A 17,613-nucleotide genomic window follows, 5' to 3' on the forward strand; every position below is an offset into this window, starting at 1 on the left:
TTTATAACATTGGTATCATGCTGAACATATTGTTTGGTTCACTACTTTTTTCACTTCACAGTAAGTCATAAACCTTTTCCCTAGATACTAAATATTCAGTATTCTTCTGAAACACGATGTTCTTAATGGCTGCAGAGTATTTTTAGAAATGTTACTATTTGCTTAAATGACCCTCTCTTTGGCGACATGTTGATTATTTTCAGTGTTTCAACATTATTCACAAATAAAACTGCTTGTTCCGTGCATGTTTGGGATACTTCTATAAATGCATTAGTGCTCTTTGAGGGACATACTATACAAAGACTCCAAAGGTATTTGATACCTATGGGCCAACCGGCCTTCCAGAAACACTGTATAATTTATGATTCCACAAGAAAAATTTTTTTAACTTGAGTTTATATGTAACTTTACCAAAGCATCCCTCCCTTCCTCCTCTTTCTCTGTCACTTCTGTTTTCTCCTTGATTTGCCTGGAAGGACACGCACATCTGTCTTTTTTAGAGACTATGATTTTGTGTAAACATTTCTCTTAACCTAGTCAGGCTTCCCATTTTTAGGCATAAATGACGATTACCATCATTTTAGTTCACAGTCTGGTTTGTTCTCTAGTTTTTCCCTAATCAAAAAAATCGGGGCTACCAATGTCACTGTTCAGCCTGCTGGTACGGCGTGTCGTGTCCTTGCCCTCCGTGTCTCATGTTCTGTTTGGGAATTCAGTTCCCATCCATGGAATGACCAAGTCCAAAGCCGGAGCCATGCTCACAGCGTTCCGCGCTGCTCAAGGGTGCTGCGGAGAAAATGCACCTGGGAGGTCAAGGTGGGGATGCTGAGAAACAAAAGGGGGGCCTGTTTTCTGTCTTCCCTTCCCTTTCCCTCTTGGGTTCTGTTCTGCGCTCATGCGGGCACCGGAGGAACTCAGCACCTCACTCCGGGCAAGAGGCGCGGTGAGGGGCGGACTCCCCGAGTTCCGCACAAGAAGTCATGTCAGCGTTCGTCCGGTGCTCACCTGGAAATGGAATGACAGCCGTGTGTCGTCTTTGGTGGCTGGCTGCTTCCTCTCCACAGAGCGGGGGCAGAAGGTTTTGGCAGCTTCTGATGTCCTGTTCTTCTGCCCTGGGGGTCCTGTCTGGGCAGCACCATGCAGTCCCTTATTCCTGGTTCCAGTGCTTTCTGAGCCTCGAGGCGCCTCAGGTAACTTCAACCTGTGTTGTCAGCGGTGTGAATCCCAGTCCTGACTCTGCCACTTATAGCCCGTGTGGCTGGGGACAGCTTAACCTCCTTGAACATCCGCTTCCTTGTATGTGAAATGGATCAGTAGTCACAGGTGTGACTGGTCAGAGTTAGAGGAGACAGTGTTCGTTCATCTCCACTGAAGTGAGGGGCTTCCAATGTGCCTTACTTACCATCTTAAAGATAAAGCAGACGGTCTCCCTGCCCTTGGCGGGGGTACTCACAGCCTTGGGGAGGGGGCAGGCGGAGAGGATGATGGGTGTGATAAACATTTTGCAGGAGGAAGGCTGGGGGCCAGCAGAGGGACATCAGATTCTGACTGGCGGGAGTTCAGAGACCCGAGGGGGTCCCTTGCCTTAACAGGGAAACCATGTGGGCGGAGGGGAAGGAAATAGAAGGCTCTTGGATTGATGGGAGGGCGGCTTTCTTGAAGACCTCCCAGGATTCAGATCTCTCCTAATTGACTTACTTTGTTCCCATAAAATAAACGTAAAGAGCAGAGCATGTGGCCATGCTCGATACATTTCTCAGAAAGTGTCGTTGTGCTCCGATGTTGCTTTCCCCGTGGGGGGTCAGCGTTATCTCTACTGTGGCTCCGTGGACTCATTCATAAGTTGCTGAGGATCCCGTGATGGCTCTTTAGCTCCCTGAAGAGCTGGTGGTGGTGGTGGTTCCTCGTTATCTTGTTGTGTTTTTAATCTGGCAGCACCGTTTGACAGAGGGCCTCGATCAGGGTCCGGCACACTTTTTTCATAAAGGGCCAGGGAGTTAGTGTTTCTGCTTTGCAGGCTGGAGGGGCTTTGTGGCAAGAAATCACCTCTGCCTTTGGAGCAGGAGAGGACGATAGACAGGACTTAAAGATGTGGACCAGCCTGTGTTCTAGGGAAACCTTCTTGTTGTTTTGTTTTGCGGATGCTGCAGTTTGAATTTCATGATTTTTATGTCCTTAAGTAGTATCTTTCTGATTTTCTCTATTTTTTTCTAGTTCAGAACAGGCAGCGGGTCAGGTTTGGCTCCCTGGGCAGGGGTTTGTTGACCCCTCGCCTAGATGATTATTATGCCTGAGAATTGTTTTCAATTATAACAAGAGTGAATGTTAAAATCTCCCAGTAGTTAACAAAAGCACTCGCCCAAGTTTGAGTGCTTGTAAGAGGATGTAACTTAATTCACGAGTTCTCTCAAACGATGGTGGGCATTTATCATCTTGGCTGATGCCAAGGTGGGCAACGACTTCACCATGGCCTGTAATTCTTTAAGCAGTTATTCTTGTGAGTTAAAAATATTTAATCATATTATTTCAAAAATTTGGGCATCCAATGACTTTATTCACGTTGTTATGTCATTCCATCCCCTGCTTCCAGTTGTAGCCCATGAAATTGTTTATTATCCTATCCTGTTGCAGAGTCTGGCAATTCTGCCTGTCCCTCAACAGCGTGATGACCTGTGGTAGGGGCCTTGGAACTTGACTTTGGCTGGAATTTTTACTGCAGAGTCCAGGGGAAGGCATGGGAGGAGGACCCAGGCGTATGTCTGGCACATGGTGAACATGGACTAAACTTTTGTTCCCTCGCTTCCCTTTCTTTTCCTCCCCACCCAAAAGCTCTGTGTATTTTGTCAGCCCCCAAACCTGCTGAGCCTCTTTGAAACTGTGGCTTTGCTTCTTTCCACATGCAGTAAAGTCACTAACCTTTTTAAATGGAAATGAAAACAAAGGCTGTTAGAAAGCAGTTTCCCCTCCCGGGTCACCAGCTTTCCTTTGCAGAAGAATAAGCAGTGCTGGGCTGAGACCACCAGCCGGCCAGCCGGGGCCAGACCAGAGAGACCCTGGGTCTGGGAAAGGCGCCTCCAGCTGGGTGCAGACTCAGCTCTCCAGCCAGGAGGGGGGGACGCCTGGCCTGCTGGCTGCTCCGAGTTCTGCAGCTCCTGGGTGTATCTTGGTTTCAGGGATTCCAATGGTAGGAAAGCCAGGATCCTCTCCAGATGGAAGACCACCAGCCCCGAAGGTGACCGTGATGCTATAGCTCTTGGCTTGCGAGTATGCTTTTGCTGTATGTGTTGGACGGAAGACCTGTCTTGAGTAGACGTATGTTTGTGTTGTTTCGAGGATAATGGTGCATACCCACGTGTGCTTTCTGGCCTGGGGTCTGGTGGGATGTGAAAGAAGGCAGCCACTATCCTTTGGCTGGTGAGACTTTTCGTTATTGCTTTGGCTGGGGGGCTGACTTCTTCCTGTGCCTTAGGAGCTCTTTGGTTTACAGACAAGTGATCTTGGAGCCAGGGGCCTGGGTGTTGAGCCCTGACTTTGCACGAACTTGCCAGATGACCTCCAGCCATACATTCTCCATCTCATTCTTCATTCCTAAGTGCATGGTGACAACCTAGACCATTTCTGAGGGCTTTTTTCTCAGTTGAGCTATATGGGGAGCCTGGACTTTCGTTCCCATCCAGCATCAATAAGACATCCATCCCTCTCCCCAGTGGGGTGTTCAGACATGGCCTCGTGGAGAGTCAGGACTCAACACCACCTGGTAACGAGGCTATTCGTTCCCCTTTACCTCCCACCAGTGGTGCCAGTGGAGGCCATATAAGGTACAATAGTAAGGCATTCCTACCCCTTCCAGCCAGGGAAGGGTGAGTGGGACATGCTGGAGAGCTGAACTCCCATCCCTGCTCAGCAGTTATGATGGGTTCCCCTTCCCCTGCCAACGTCAGTGGAGGCCAAGTGGCAAATCTGGGCTTCCATCTCCCCTGGCCAAAATGATATGGGGTCCTCCTTCCCCTGCAGGAGCAGGCTCAAAGGCAGCCAGCTATAATGGGAGGTTTAAGTAAGATCTAGAGCCTCATAACATGATACCTAAAACATCTAGGTTTTGATTGAACATTACTCATCACACCGAGAACCAGGAAGATCTCCAACTGAATGAAAAAGGACAATCAAGGCCAACACCAAGATGATGGAGATGTGGGAATTATCTGGCAAACTTTAGAGCAGGCTTCATAGAATGATTCAGGGAGCAATGAACATGCTTGAGACAAAGGAGGAAAAAAAAAGGAAGTCTCAGAAGAGAAATAGCGGACATGAAGAAGAATCAAATGACAGCTTTCGAGGTGAAAAATAAAATAACTGAAATAAAATCTCATGGGGATGGACTTAACCACAGAACGGAGATGACAGAGGAAAAAAAAAAAATCACTGAATTTGAAGATGTAACAATAAAAATGACCGGATCTGAGCCACAGAGAGAAAACAGACAGGGGAAGGGGGGAAAAGGACAGATCCTCAGGGAGCTGTAGGACTATAATAATGTCTCTGAAATCCTAAGGCAGAAGAAAGAAGGTGGGACTGAAAAATACTCAGTGCACTAAAACTTCCTGGGGTTAGGCTAAGGTACAGACCCGTAGAAATCAGGAAACTTTAGTGACTCTCCAACAAGTTAAACCCAAAGAAATCCATACCATGGTACATTGTAGTCAGACTTCTTAAAATAATTTTGCAGAAGAAAAATGAAGTAGGAGGAATTTGTCTACCAGGTTTCAAGACTTCAGTAGCTACACAGATCCAGACCGTGTCATGTTGGCAGTGGGACAATCGCATAGGTGAGTGGCACAGAGTAGAGAACCCAGAAACATGCCCATCTGATGGTTGAAAAAGGTTCACAGGGAAATCAGAGACACACTGTAAGGACCTCAGTGAGGAGCCGGTTGATCCTGGTAGAAGATGGAGTGGAGAGGAAAGAGCCCTGAGACAATGATCAGAGAGGTCCAGAGTCCTTTCCATGCATGCACAGCTCATTCATAGAGGCTGAGTTACGGTTGATCTTTTTCTTGTCCTGGTTTGGGTCACAGGGAGCATCAACAAAGCAGACACAAGAGACAGGAAGAGTACAGATTTGCATGGCCACTGACACTAGAGAAAAAGGCTATGGTAACGGTTTCTTTCTTCTACAGCCAGTGCCTTTGTATTGTCCCCCTTGACCTCTGTGTGACCTCTGACTCCAATGACTTGCTTCTCTTGGTTTCCTTAAGTATATTTCCTAATTCATGACATGGCTGTCTGTTTCACATTATCGTAATCTTTTGATCACAGCACCTGATTTCAGCTTTGCCTAATACCGGCCCATCACAGAATTGTGTAAAGGAAGTAAGAGTCATTTGCTAAGCTTCTGCTTCTTTCTGTGAAGACATATGGAACCTCTCGGCATCCACGACACAGCAGTGATTGCTACAAATCATTGACTAGATTTCTATCACTTAAAAAAATAATGACATAATTCAGATGTCAATGCAGAAGAAGCCCCAAGAGCCAAGCAAAAAAAAAAAAAGGCAACTCCTTTCCCCTCGATATTCAGAAGCACTGAGGGCAGAGCGTGTGACTGGCTGATTGGTGGTGACCGAGCAGTACGAAGCCGGGATGTGTTCTGGCTAGGCAAATGCGTGTGGGTCCTGAGGACATCTCCAGGACTCAAGGCCAAAGCCGCCCTGCCGTGAGCAGTGCGGAACACAGCCTCACACAGTGGCTCCCCGCTGCTGAGGCCTATGCTGCAGTCTGAGGGTTGTGCACTAGGTCAGTGTGAACACGAGAGCTTCCTGGAAATGTGTATTTGAGGGAGTGCATTCAGGAGTCGGGAGAGACTGCTTTCCAGTGGCCGGGATTCGAATCCTGCCGCTCACTCACTAGCTCTGGGACTGCGGACATAGTGCCTCACTGCTCACAGCCTCAGCTTCCCTTCTTGTATAATGTGGAGGTCGAGGGCACCTACCTTCTAGGGTTGTCTTGAGAACATATATAAACGTGCCTAATTTTATAGAGAATTTTTTTCCTGGAAAAATACCACATGCACTATCTTCCTCCCAGCGCTGAAGTCTCACCTGGACCCATTTTGTAGACGAATGAGGTAATTGCCCTCTAGGAATCTGTTCTTTTAGAGTTAGTGCATCTGGTCCACTCTCCTTCCCCGACAGGAAAAAGGAGCCAAGGCTCAGCCTGAGCCAAAGCTGCCATTAGTCCCATGGCCACCTGTCTCTGACCAAGCTGGTTTTTGGAATGAGCTGGATGATCATCTGGGAGAGGTCCTGGGCAGCCGGTCTGTGGTTCTCAGGCAGAGCTCAGCTGTGGGAGTCTGATCTTGTTTCCTTTGATAACTACAATGCGGGGATTACAAACTGCTCTTGGCAAAGGGTGCTGGGGAGAGATGGAGTCCTGAGTGGGGAGGAGGGCTGGGTCTGTTTCTGGGTGTTTTTGATCCCTAGGTAGGGGTGGCCAGCAGCCCATCACAGCTGTTTATTTGCATATTGGAGGCTTCGGGAGGGGGCTGGAGACTGTCATCAATAATGTTAATTTCAGAAAGCCTTAACAATTACCATGGAAGCAAAGTGGCTGTTCAGGGCCTGGGCTGGGCAACAGTAGCTTGGAAACACAGTGTGATCACTTGGAGAGAAAGCCCTCCAAGTGAGACTGAATGTAAATTCTTTCTGTCATCACAGAGCACCTACTGTGCCCCAGGCGCTGTTCTAGTCTTCAGAAAGTAAAAAACAAGCCTTTTAGAAGAGCCTGTGCTCTTCCGTAGTTCTGTGTTAGAAGGGTGAAAGACAAATGCAAGTCACAGTGATACACTGTGACAATTGCTAGACTGGAGTTCTGCTGGAGACTTACTGGGAAGTAAAGACATTTAACCACGTTTATCAAGTGCTGTAATCAAATGACTACGTAATATTTGGGGAAAAGAAAAGATCTTCTGCCTGTGATCCATAGTATTGTGTTTTTCGAAATTGAAAAAGCAACTTTGTACAGAAGCAGGAACAAATGGCTCATTTATTTTAAATCTCTTGCCTTCCCGATTTTTCTGACCTTGAATATTCTCCTTAGTTACCTGGGAAACGTTTTTTTAGGACTGAAAACAAATGTAAACCACACCAGTGTTAATGACCATGAAAATGATGCAATTTGTATTGAAATCCCTAACTAATCTGTGCTGATTACCAATTCCTCCAGGTAAGAAAGGAGGGGTAGGTGTTTTAGTAATTGAGTAACCAAGCCTGCTGTAAATGTGTTTGCTTGAAAGTATCCAGGGAGTTTCAATGGCTCTTCAAACATTTTTTCCTAAATTGGATTCTGTGGGTTTGCAGGTTGGTCCGGGTCAGCCAGCAGTTTGCAGAATGGAGTCTCGGGAAGAAATGAATTATGTGGCTGAGTTTGCCTAGGACAGAGAAGAAAGGACAAGCCCTGCAAGGGGGTAGGACGCAAGAGCGAGCACAGAGGATGGGGAGGGAATGTTCTCGTGGCTGGCTTCGCCCTGCTGGAAGAGGCTGGAAATGGGACCTGGCTGGGAGGTTCCTGGGACCCTGGCCTGAATACCCAGTTGCCCCGGGCGAGATTCTGTGCAAGGGCTGTGGGGCTGTGGGGCAGGATGACAGCCACCAGAGGGCTTGGGAGGGGCGCGCCCTCCGTGGAGGCAGCACAGGTCTGTTGGGGAGGGGGAGCGGTCACCGTCTTCCTTCTGGTTCTAGGGCAGCCATTTGTTGACTGAGTATCCACAAGGGCAGAGAGAAATCAGTCCTGGGCCCTGTTGTCTAAGAAGTGAAAGTCACATGTCTCTGTTCTGATCTTTTAAGCCAGTCCTGTCTGGATGAGGGTTAGAAGGCGGTGTCAAATGATGATCTAGTGCATAAAATCTGGCCTCAGGCTGCCTGGATTTGAATCCTAACTCCCCTACCTACTAGCTGGCTGGCTCGAAAAAGTGACTTAACTTCCCTGTACCTCCATTTCCCTATGGTACTCCTTTCATAAGGTGGTTGTGAGGATAAAATGAGCTAAGGTATATCACGCATGGAGAATGACATTTGGCACATGGTAGCCATTGAGTAGATGTTTGCTAGCATCCTCAGCCTCATGATTATTATAATCTGAAACAATAGATTATTAAGTGGCTCATCTTGGTTTGCTTTGCTCTAAACGAAGCTCATGGCACAGTAAATATTCATATCTTACAGTGTTTCATTTGCCAGCAAATTGGGGAGGCACACCTAGTCCCTGAGGGGAGCATCCATCCAACCAACCATCCATCCATCCATCCAACTAACCTTCCATCCATCCAACCATCCGTCCATCCATCCCTCCCTCCCTCTATTTATCCATTCATCCATCCATCCAACCAACCATCCATCCATCCATCCAACCAACCATCCATCCATCCATCCATTTACTAAATGTCTAGCTGAGCATGAATCTCTGCTGGGTGGGAGGCAGCAATTCTAATAGAATGAAAAAAGAACCAGCTCTGGTGTTGGTGATCTGTGCTCAAGTCCCAGGCCTACCCACCACCTACCCTGTCGCCTCAGGTTTACTGTGAGGATTAAATCGCATGATTCATGTCCCATATCAGATGCTTAGTAAAAGCTGGTTCCTGACTCCTCTTCCCCTTGACTGATAATGGAAGACAGTCATGGATTGGACAACGATGTTGGGAGCCTACATCCTGGTCCTTTCATCCATAGACAACTAGAATGTCAGGAGGCATGAAAACGGCTGGCCGCGGTCTGTGAGAAGAAAGTTGGCAGGAATGATGGCGGAGATGAACAAGGTGTTGGTAATGACAGGATAGGGCTGAACATAGGCCCAATCCTGAGGCTCTCATTCTGTCAGGACCTTCAAGGGGTGGCTTTCACAAAGGAAAGGGCAGCTTCTGAGACTTGCCCCCACTGCTTATTGAGTGTCTGAAACTGCCTCCTGGAATCCCTGGTCCTCATTCTTGGGGTGAGTCCCTTCCCCTGCCACAGGGAGTGGGGGTTTTGTTTGTGCGATTGGTTACTTTCCATCAAGGGAGTTCTAGAGGGAGAAGCGCAAGTGTGGGGGGAAGGCAAGGAAGTGGAACTTGACCCTGGATTTGGGGGGTGGCCTCGGAGTGGGTTTCTCAGAACCCAGACACGAGAGGCTGAGAAGACCCTTCTCTTCGAAGGTATGTGGAAATCGGGTGGGTTTTTCCAGGAGTTCTGGTCAGGCCATGAAGAGAACGGGAAGGAAAGATCCTCAGAGGTGGGCCTCTGGGGTAGAGGCAGCAAAACAGTGCCATTATCCAGGGCACGATGGCCTCTTCTGGGATCCGGAAGCATTTTCTGCCCCAGGTTAGACCTGTTGTAGCTCTTTTGGTCTCCACCATACTAAGCCTTGGAATCCCCTGACACTTCCTCCTGGTGTGTGGGGACTGTGACTTTAGCCTGACCTGAATCAGGCAACTCTTCTGCCTTCTTGCAGTATTTTTATGGAAAGGAGATAGGGTCTGGCCTTCATCGCCCAGGGAGTGTATGTTGGAACTTGATTGTTGGGTTTTTTGATCACTGTCAAGAAAAGTTATAAATCAACAGAAGCAAACCTCAAAAAGCAGAATCGGCTCCACAGAGAGCATGTTTCCTCAGCTCGCTAGCTTGGCACAGTGTTGCCAGATGAATTTTCGGGAAACTTCCCTCATCAAACCTCCCTGGTCCAGAACCTACAATGGCTCTTTTCGGCCAACTCATCAAAATTCTCCTGGTGTGGCTTTTCGGGGGCTTGGATAATGTGGCTTCACCTCATCTTCATGATTTTATCCTGCCTGATCAGTTAGAACCCTGCCATGACTTCTGGTCTTCCTGAGCAAGGGCATTTAAACCATTCCGTGATCTGTAACGAGGCGCGGTTACCCTCCCCGTGTGCGATGGACACCGTGAGCTTCTCTGCTCTCTCACTTTTCTCTTTCAGGTGCACAGATTGTGGGGCACCTGGGGGGCTCAGTTGGTTAAGCCTCACCTCTTGATTTTGGTTTGGGTCATGACCTCAGGGTTGTGAGATCGAGCCCTGTGTTGGGCTTCCCACTTAGCGGGGAGTGTGCTAGACAATCTCTCTCTCTGCCCCTCCCTCCCCTAAAATAAAGAAGTAAATTAAAAAAAAAAAAAAAGGGTAGGTTATGGCCCACAAAATTGATTCCATGACAGACTAAGGGGTTGTGACCCGCAGTTTGAAAAGTAGGACTGATTTAACACCACAGTAATCATGGAAGGACAAGTGAACCCAGGAAACAGAGCAGCTCCCAGCTCTGCTGGACAAGCTCATCAGCCATACCATGAGATAAAAGTAGCGGGGCACCTGGGTGGCTCAGTGGGTTAAAGCCTCTGCCTTCAGCTCAGGTGGTGATCCCAGGCTCCTGGGATCGAGACCCGCATGGGGCTCTCTGCTCTGCGGGGAGCCTGCTTCCTCCTCTCTTTCTACCTGCCTCTCGCTGACTTGTGATCTCTGTCTGTCAAATAAATTAATTAAATAAATGTTAAAAAAAAAAAAAAAAAGTAGTGAATCAAGTCCGATTAAGAAGTTATTTAAAAATCATTCTAGGTTAGTGGCCTCCAGACGGTTTTGATTGCACCCTCCATTGGTAAAAAATGTTTACACGTGTTAAGTCCCGGGTACTGTTTGGTTATTATCCTTTTTTAACTAATGTATGATATGACCACATAAAACATACATCCCAAATATACATTTTAAAAGGATGAGATTGGGACACCTGGGTGACTCAGTCAGTTAGGCATCTGGCTCTCCATTTTGGCTCTGGTCCTGATCTCAGGGTCACGAGATCGGGCCACACATTGGGCTTTGTGCTGGGTGTGGAGTCTGCTTGGGATTCTCTCTCTGCCCCACTCCCCGCCATATGTTCTCTCTTCTCTCTTAGAATAAAATAAAAGGAGGGGTGCCTGGGTGGCTCATCGGGTTAAAGCCTCTGCCTTCAGCTCAGGTCATGATCCCAGTGGGATCGAACCCCACGTTGGGCTCTCTGCTCAGCAGGGAGCCTGCTTCCCTCCCCCCACCCTGCCTGCCTCTCTGCCTACTTGTGATCTCTGTCTGTCAAATAAATAAATAAAATCTTTAAAAAAAAGAATAAAAGGATAAGATAAAGATGAAAGAAATCCCATTTTAAGATGACACGCTAATCATGATGGCTTCATTCTATTGTCAGCAAATGTCTGAAGGCAAAATACACAGAGAGGACAGGGTTTACAGTTCTTAGCAGTGACTATAAATCTATTTTCAAATTGTTTTGATAATTTAAGCTGTTTTTCTGGCTGACTTGTCAGATTTGGAAGCCATTTCTTTGCAACACATCTTCTTTCCTCAGCATCACCCTTCCTTTCCTGACAAACCCAGAAAAGCTCCGTTGGCACCTGGTTTTGCTACTTCCATCCACTGGAAGTCTGGAGGATGTCATCATTGGCACTTCCCTTTCCCTCATGCCCTTGGCGGTTCATTTACCACATGCTGGGGATTTTAGCTCTCCATAGGGGGTCGGGTCCTCTCACGTTCGCCTTCCACTGCCATGTTGTACCACACGGCTTCCCTCTTCCTCCCTGGTCCTCCCACGCCTGTCCACGCAGGGCTTCCTCCCCCTGCAGTGTCCCCTCCGCACCTGGCTGACACCTGCCTACCCACCAAGCCCCAGCATAAACGTCACTTCCTCATTCGGACCCTTCCCTGACCAGTGCCCGGTATCCTTTCTGAGGCACCTTAGACTTCTTTCCAGGTGCTTAGCACAACTGTAATGTTCCTTCAGTTTCCGTGGTTAAAGTATGTAGTTAAAGTATGTAGTCCTCCGGCATCTGGACTCCGTTCCTTGAGGACAGAGACCATGGCTGTGGTGTCGCGTGCGCGCGCGCGCGTGTGTGTGTGTGTCCAGCACCCAGTTCGTGCAGTCTTAATATTTAATACTCACAACAACACTATGGTAGTTCGAAAAGGATCCCCACTTTACAGATGAGGACACTGAGAGACAAGAGTGGTAATGCCGAAGGTCAGCTGGTTCATGAACGAGGATGTTGGCCTCAAACCTGAGTCGTGCTGGTTATGGTGTATCGAGCTTGATTTGTGCCTAGGGTCTCTGGATAATACTGTTTACCCCGTGCTGTTCTAGATAACACTATCCTTTCCTCAGACAATTCCATGTCCTTAAATCTTATCTACCGAAGCTAGATTATAAAGCCAGAACTACACTCGCTCATCCTTTCCTTGAATCTCATAATAAGTAAATAATTGTTGATTAGTTGATTATTACTAGCAGCTCGGCAAAGATTTTGTCCTCCTCCCGAGTCAAATCTTGTCTTCGCACATACCCACTCCTCAGCCAAGAGCACGACCCTGCTTTGGATTCAGAGGAGTTTCAACTGTTCTAGTTTACACTTGTTGGCCTTCTTCCTGGTGGATCTCAGCTGACTTCTGGCTGAGACCCAAGAATTTGAGGGTCTTCAATGCCATGAGTAATTTCATGAGTTGCTGATGGCTAATTAGGGGTGATTACAGTTAAGAGGCTTTCCTTTCTTAACAGACCCAGATAGGGCTGGTGGTAACTTTTAAAATCTTGATTATCTTTCCCTGGAAATGGAATGTTGTGATTCTCATGGCTGTCTTTTCTTAAGTCCTTATAATTTATCTCCCCCTCCCTACCCTATCCTTTTCTAGGAGGAAGGAAATTTCAAGTCCTGGGAAGAATGTGGAAACCAGTGATTTTGGAAAACTGGCTTTGTTGGAGAGGACCCCTTGAAACCTTGCTTCTTCTATTTGCCTTTTCCTGAAAGGAGATGCAAGAAGAGGGGAGGCTGGGCCATGAGTTTTCTTCCCAGGTTCTACTACATTCCAGCCAAGCCTCCCATCCCATGCTTTCTGATGCTGTTTATAATTTACCTTTGACACTGTTGGCTCATTTGACGGTGTTCAGTCTGTTTAGTAAGGGCTTCTGAGTAAAGGGGTTCTACTGTCTTAGTTTTTTTTTTTTTTTTTTAAAGATTTATTTATTTATTTGACAGAGAAAGAGATCACAAGTAGGCAGAGGGAGAGAGAGAGGAGGAAGCAGGCTCCCTGCTGAGCAGAGAGCCTGATGCGGGACTCGATCCCAGGACCCTGAGATCATGACCTGAGCCGAAGACAGAGGCTTTAACCACCGAGCCACCCAGGTGCCCCTACCGTCGTGTTTTTAATGTGATCACACAGTTGTAGAGTCGCCTGACCTCTTTGTGCATTGATGTCGGCAGAGCGACTTGAGGATGTATGCCGCTTGGTGCCAGGCGCTGGGCTGAGCACAGCCCGTGTGTCCACTCCCTGATTCCCCACCACCGGTGGCAGCTCTCAGGCTGCATTTTTAAAACAGCATCACAGATATAATTCACATTGCGTACCCTTCACTGATTTGACGCCTACGATTAAGTGATTGCTAATACCTTGACAGGATTGTGCGGCCGTCACCACAGTGTAATTGGAGAACATTTTTGTCACCCCAGGAGGATACCTTGTACCTCCTGTGAGCCCCTCCCCACCTTCCTGACCTTGGCAACCACTAATGTATCTTCTGTCTCTGTAGGTTTGTTTATTCCGAACATTTCCTGTAAATGGAACCATGTAGTACGTATCCTCTTGGGGCTGGTTTCTTTCACGTAGGGCAGTGTTTCCAAGGCTCCTCCCACTGTGCCATGTATCCGTCCATTTCTTTTGACTGTTAGGCTGTATTTTTAGCTGTACAGTACAGTTGGGAAAACCAAGACACACAGAGGAGAGATGACTTTCCTATGGTCACGGAGCCTTTCATAGAGGGAACTAGGTTTCCAACGCCATCTTTTGCCCAATGCTAACTCTGCTATGAGCCGGACTCTGAGACAATCGCACTAATAGTAATTTATGGAACATCTTTTATGGATCAACCCGTGTACTAAGTGTTCTATAAATTTGTTACCTCCTGTGCCTATATAATCGGATTTCGATTGGGAAATCTTGTAACCGCAACTGGGCGGTGACATTTTTGTTTTAATGTCTTCCATTTGCTCACTTCTGGTTTCATTGGTCCACTAAGGCTCTAGGATCTTCCTAAGCAAATGATGCTGAACATCGTATTGTTGTTCCTTCTGCAGGAGCCGGACACCACTCCCATCTGTGGAAAATTAGTAACATCTCACAGGCGCCCTTGCTTCTTCCAGGACGCCGAGCATCATGGTTTCTCATTTCATGGGGTCGTTCAGGTAAGTGGAGAACCTTTTAAAAAAGACAGCGGGAAAATAGGAAATTCAATATTTGAGTTTTACAGTGTAGTCTCTGCAGTTACTGGCCTCACGGGTCTGCACGTCAGCGATCTCTCTGCTACCCTGTGTGTGTGTGTGTGTGTGTGTGTGTGTGTGTGTGTGGTGAGTTTGCTCTTCATGAGGGCGGCAAGCCCTAGGGAGCCGTGTGCTGTGGGGAGAGGTTCTCGGACTGAGATCTAGGCAGCTTCGCTGCTACTCTGTGCTCTACTATTTCCCAGGGGCCCTCCAGGATTAAGATTTATATTTTTGAGTAAAGATGTTCCTGAATCTGTGGGTCTGTATCCTGGCCGCGCACTAGAATTACCTGGAGAACTTCACACAGTTTGGGTCCTCCGGCCCATCAGTACCGATTTTGACTTCATTGATCTGCTGTGCTTTAAAATGACCTCTCTGGTTCCTTCTGCTCAGAACATCTTGACCTTCACCTGCATTTTCTATTTGATCCTGATGTCAACCAGGCGAGCTAAGTAGGATGAGCAGTAGTATCTCTGTTTTGTGCGTAGGAAGACCGTGCTGCTAAATCCGGGATGTACGCTGCAGGGGTGGGGAGGAGAGCTTGTGGCTCTGGACCTGCCGTCTGTGCTGCTGAGTCTGTTCTTCAAACTTTTCCTTTCTTTTTTAATTAAAAAAATTTTTTTTAATGTTTTACATTTTATATTTTTATTTGAGAGAGTGCCAGAGAGAGCATGAGTGGGAGGGAGGGGGAGAGAGAGAGGGAGAAGCAGGCTCCACACTGAGCAGGGAGCCTGATGTGGGACTCGATCCTAGGATCCTGGATCATGACCTGAGCCGAAAGCAGACGCTTAACCCACTAAGCCATCCAGGCGCCCCTGAAAAGTAGTTTAAAGGGTATTTCAAGACACGAGCTATGCATCCTGTTTGTAGAAGCTCCGATGGCCCCCTGTCTAAGCACAGGGCAGTGAGCAATGCCATTGGGTCACTGAGTCAGCTCAGGACCACAGCGTGTGTGAGTGCCAGGACCCAGTGGGGGATAGAGAAGTGGTCACAGTCACATACTGAACCGGTTTGAAAAGAGCAGTGGGTGACCAAAGCTGGGTTCACCATGTGGGAAGCAGGTGTAAGTCTGGCCACCATCAGAAAGGCCCCGACAAGTACTGAGGATCCTCCAAAATGTGGCCACCGAGGCACACAAGGAAGGCCATTGCTTGGGAGAGCTCCCTTCTGCCAAGTTTTTTTTCTTGATGGAATTTCATAATTTTAACCGATGCCCCTGCAAAACAACGAACCTCTTGTAATGACCTGATTGGTGGTTGGAGCCTGTCTCTCTTCAAGGGGTGCCTGGGACTCCCCTCCAGGCTGTTCATTTTCTCGGAGAAATTGCCCACAGGTTAGAAGTGAGCAGGGTGGGAGTTGTTGAAAGCTAGATGTGGTCTTGTTACCCCTGGGATGGAACTCCGAAAGTCTTATCAGGCCCCCCGTGTTAGGGTCCTTCCGAAGAGGTCGCTTGAACAGGGCGACTCAGCAGGACATTTCTTTGTAAGAAATGTCTCTACTGTAAGGAGAGAGCACATTGTGAGCTCTGAGGTTGGGTGATTCTTTGCAAGAGCTCAGCTGGTGCTTTCCATGAGTACCTTAGGCCAGGTACTCATAAGCCATTTTGCATTGTTTCTAAGGCCTTGTAAATCTATTTTAATCTGAAAAACAAAACAGAGCTAGAGTGACTTTTGCATAAATGCTTTAAAAAATACTCTTGGGCAAAGGGCTGTGTTTACTTTAAGAGTGAGTTGTCTTTGATAACACTGGTAGATGATCCAACATGAACACACACAGATGTTAAGGGCTTGTTCATTTTGATGAAGGCAACCGAGTACATAAAGATCGATTGGACAAGCTGGAGGACTTGCGTACCTAAAGAGGAAACAGGTCACAATAAGAAGTTTGCTGCCAAGAGAATCCCTGAGAGGAAAGACCATTTAAGGGGATTCACTGTTCTGATAGGCAGAGATCTGGTTTTAAAAATCCCTCCCCAGTTTTTGCCAAGCCACAAAGAAGCAGCCAGCCAGCATCTCCCTCATTGAAAAAGACAGAGAAACCCTGAGTATTAACATGGTAAGAGTGTCTCTGGCCTGCTCAGAGTCCGTAGTCATAAAAAGAATCACTGTTAAACCCAGGGGCAGAAAACAACACTAAAACCTTAACTCTTGTTAGTGAGCTGTCATTGAGCGGGAGACGAGCCTGGATGCCATGTCAAATTCAGGGCAAGGAAAATCCATTTGGGCCAAAGGGTTGGTCATGGCACATTAGGGGGTCTTTGTCACCTGTTACGACTTAATGAAGAAGAGATACTAAGTGAAACAGAAGTACACACATTTCTTAAAGTCTTGCTCCAAATGATGCACCTTAAAAATATATATAATATGTGTGTGTGTGTTACAACTTTATGTATTTGTTTAGTGATTGACTGGAAGCAAACACAGTTTTCTGTAGAGTGAGTATGAGTACAAGTGGGGAGGGCCACCTACCATGGCCAGCCAGGAGGACTCTCTCTCTCGAGCAGGTCTGCTTGGTCAAGGGCTCATTCTGTCCCTCGCAGCATGCTTTCGTATTAAGTCGACGGCGCTGACGTTTGAAATGAAAACACAGAGGAAAACAAAACAGTTGAAAATGCCAGACAAGTGGTTAAGTTGGCAGGGAACAACGTTGACTCGGTGATCCTTATTTTGAATAGTAGGTTTTGAAGAAATACAGATGTAATTAGAGAGATTACAGAGGTAGACGGTGATTTTTATAGATCTTATGAAGTAGGGTTCTGGATTGTTTTAAGGGGTTTACAGGTTGATGGCCCTAGGTCAAGTGTCTGGTTTTAGTCTTCTGAAATGTAAAGCTTTTCTTTGCCATGATATACACTTCAGCAAAGTAATATTACTGTAATGCCTGTCAGCTACTTCACTTAGAAATACAACCAGAAGGAACTGAGGAAATGAGAAAGAGAAAGGCGGCCATTCTGGGGGACCTGAAACAGCTTCTGAAGACAGAAAGGAAATAAGAAGTGGGTTGAGAAGACGTGTTTGTGTGCGAATGCCCCAAATAGTGATGCTTGAGGTAGGATGGGTCAGTGAAAATGGAGATTGAGAGATCTATGGCCATTGGGAAGGATTGTGGGCTCAGTCTGTGTCCCCAGGCCAGTGACCAAGAAACGGGGCAGAGAAGGGAAAAATAGGGGAAGGAAGAAGACAAGAAAGAGGAGGAAGGAGGAGGAAGAGGAAGGAAAAGTGGAAGGGAGAAGGAGGGGGGGAGGGGGGAGGGGGAGGGGAGGGGGTGGAGGGGGGAGGGGGGGGGGGGG

At 47.4% G+C, this 17,613-nt stretch overlaps 1 protein-coding gene across 1 annotated transcript in view; it reads left to right on the top strand.

Annotated features, from left to right (window-relative positions):
• THSD4 (thrombospondin type 1 domain containing 4) overlaps positions 1–17,613 on the top strand; it is a 557,289-nt gene that overhangs the window by 8,186 nt on the left and 531,490 nt on the right. Inside the window, exon 2 of the mRNA XM_059371952.1 lies at positions 14,142–14,249. Coding sequence (XP_059227935.1) covers positions 14,221–14,249 — 29 coding nt within the window. The 5' untranslated portion in view covers positions 14,142–14,220. The remainder of the gene's footprint in view (positions 1–14,141; positions 14,250–17,613) is intronic.

This window comes from Mustela nigripes, chromosome 13 (genome assembly GCF_022355385.1).
Source record: "Mustela nigripes isolate SB6536 chromosome 13, MUSNIG.SB6536, whole genome shotgun sequence".
In the NCBI taxonomy this organism is placed as follows: Eukaryota; Metazoa; Chordata; class Mammalia; order Carnivora; family Mustelidae; genus Mustela; species Mustela nigripes.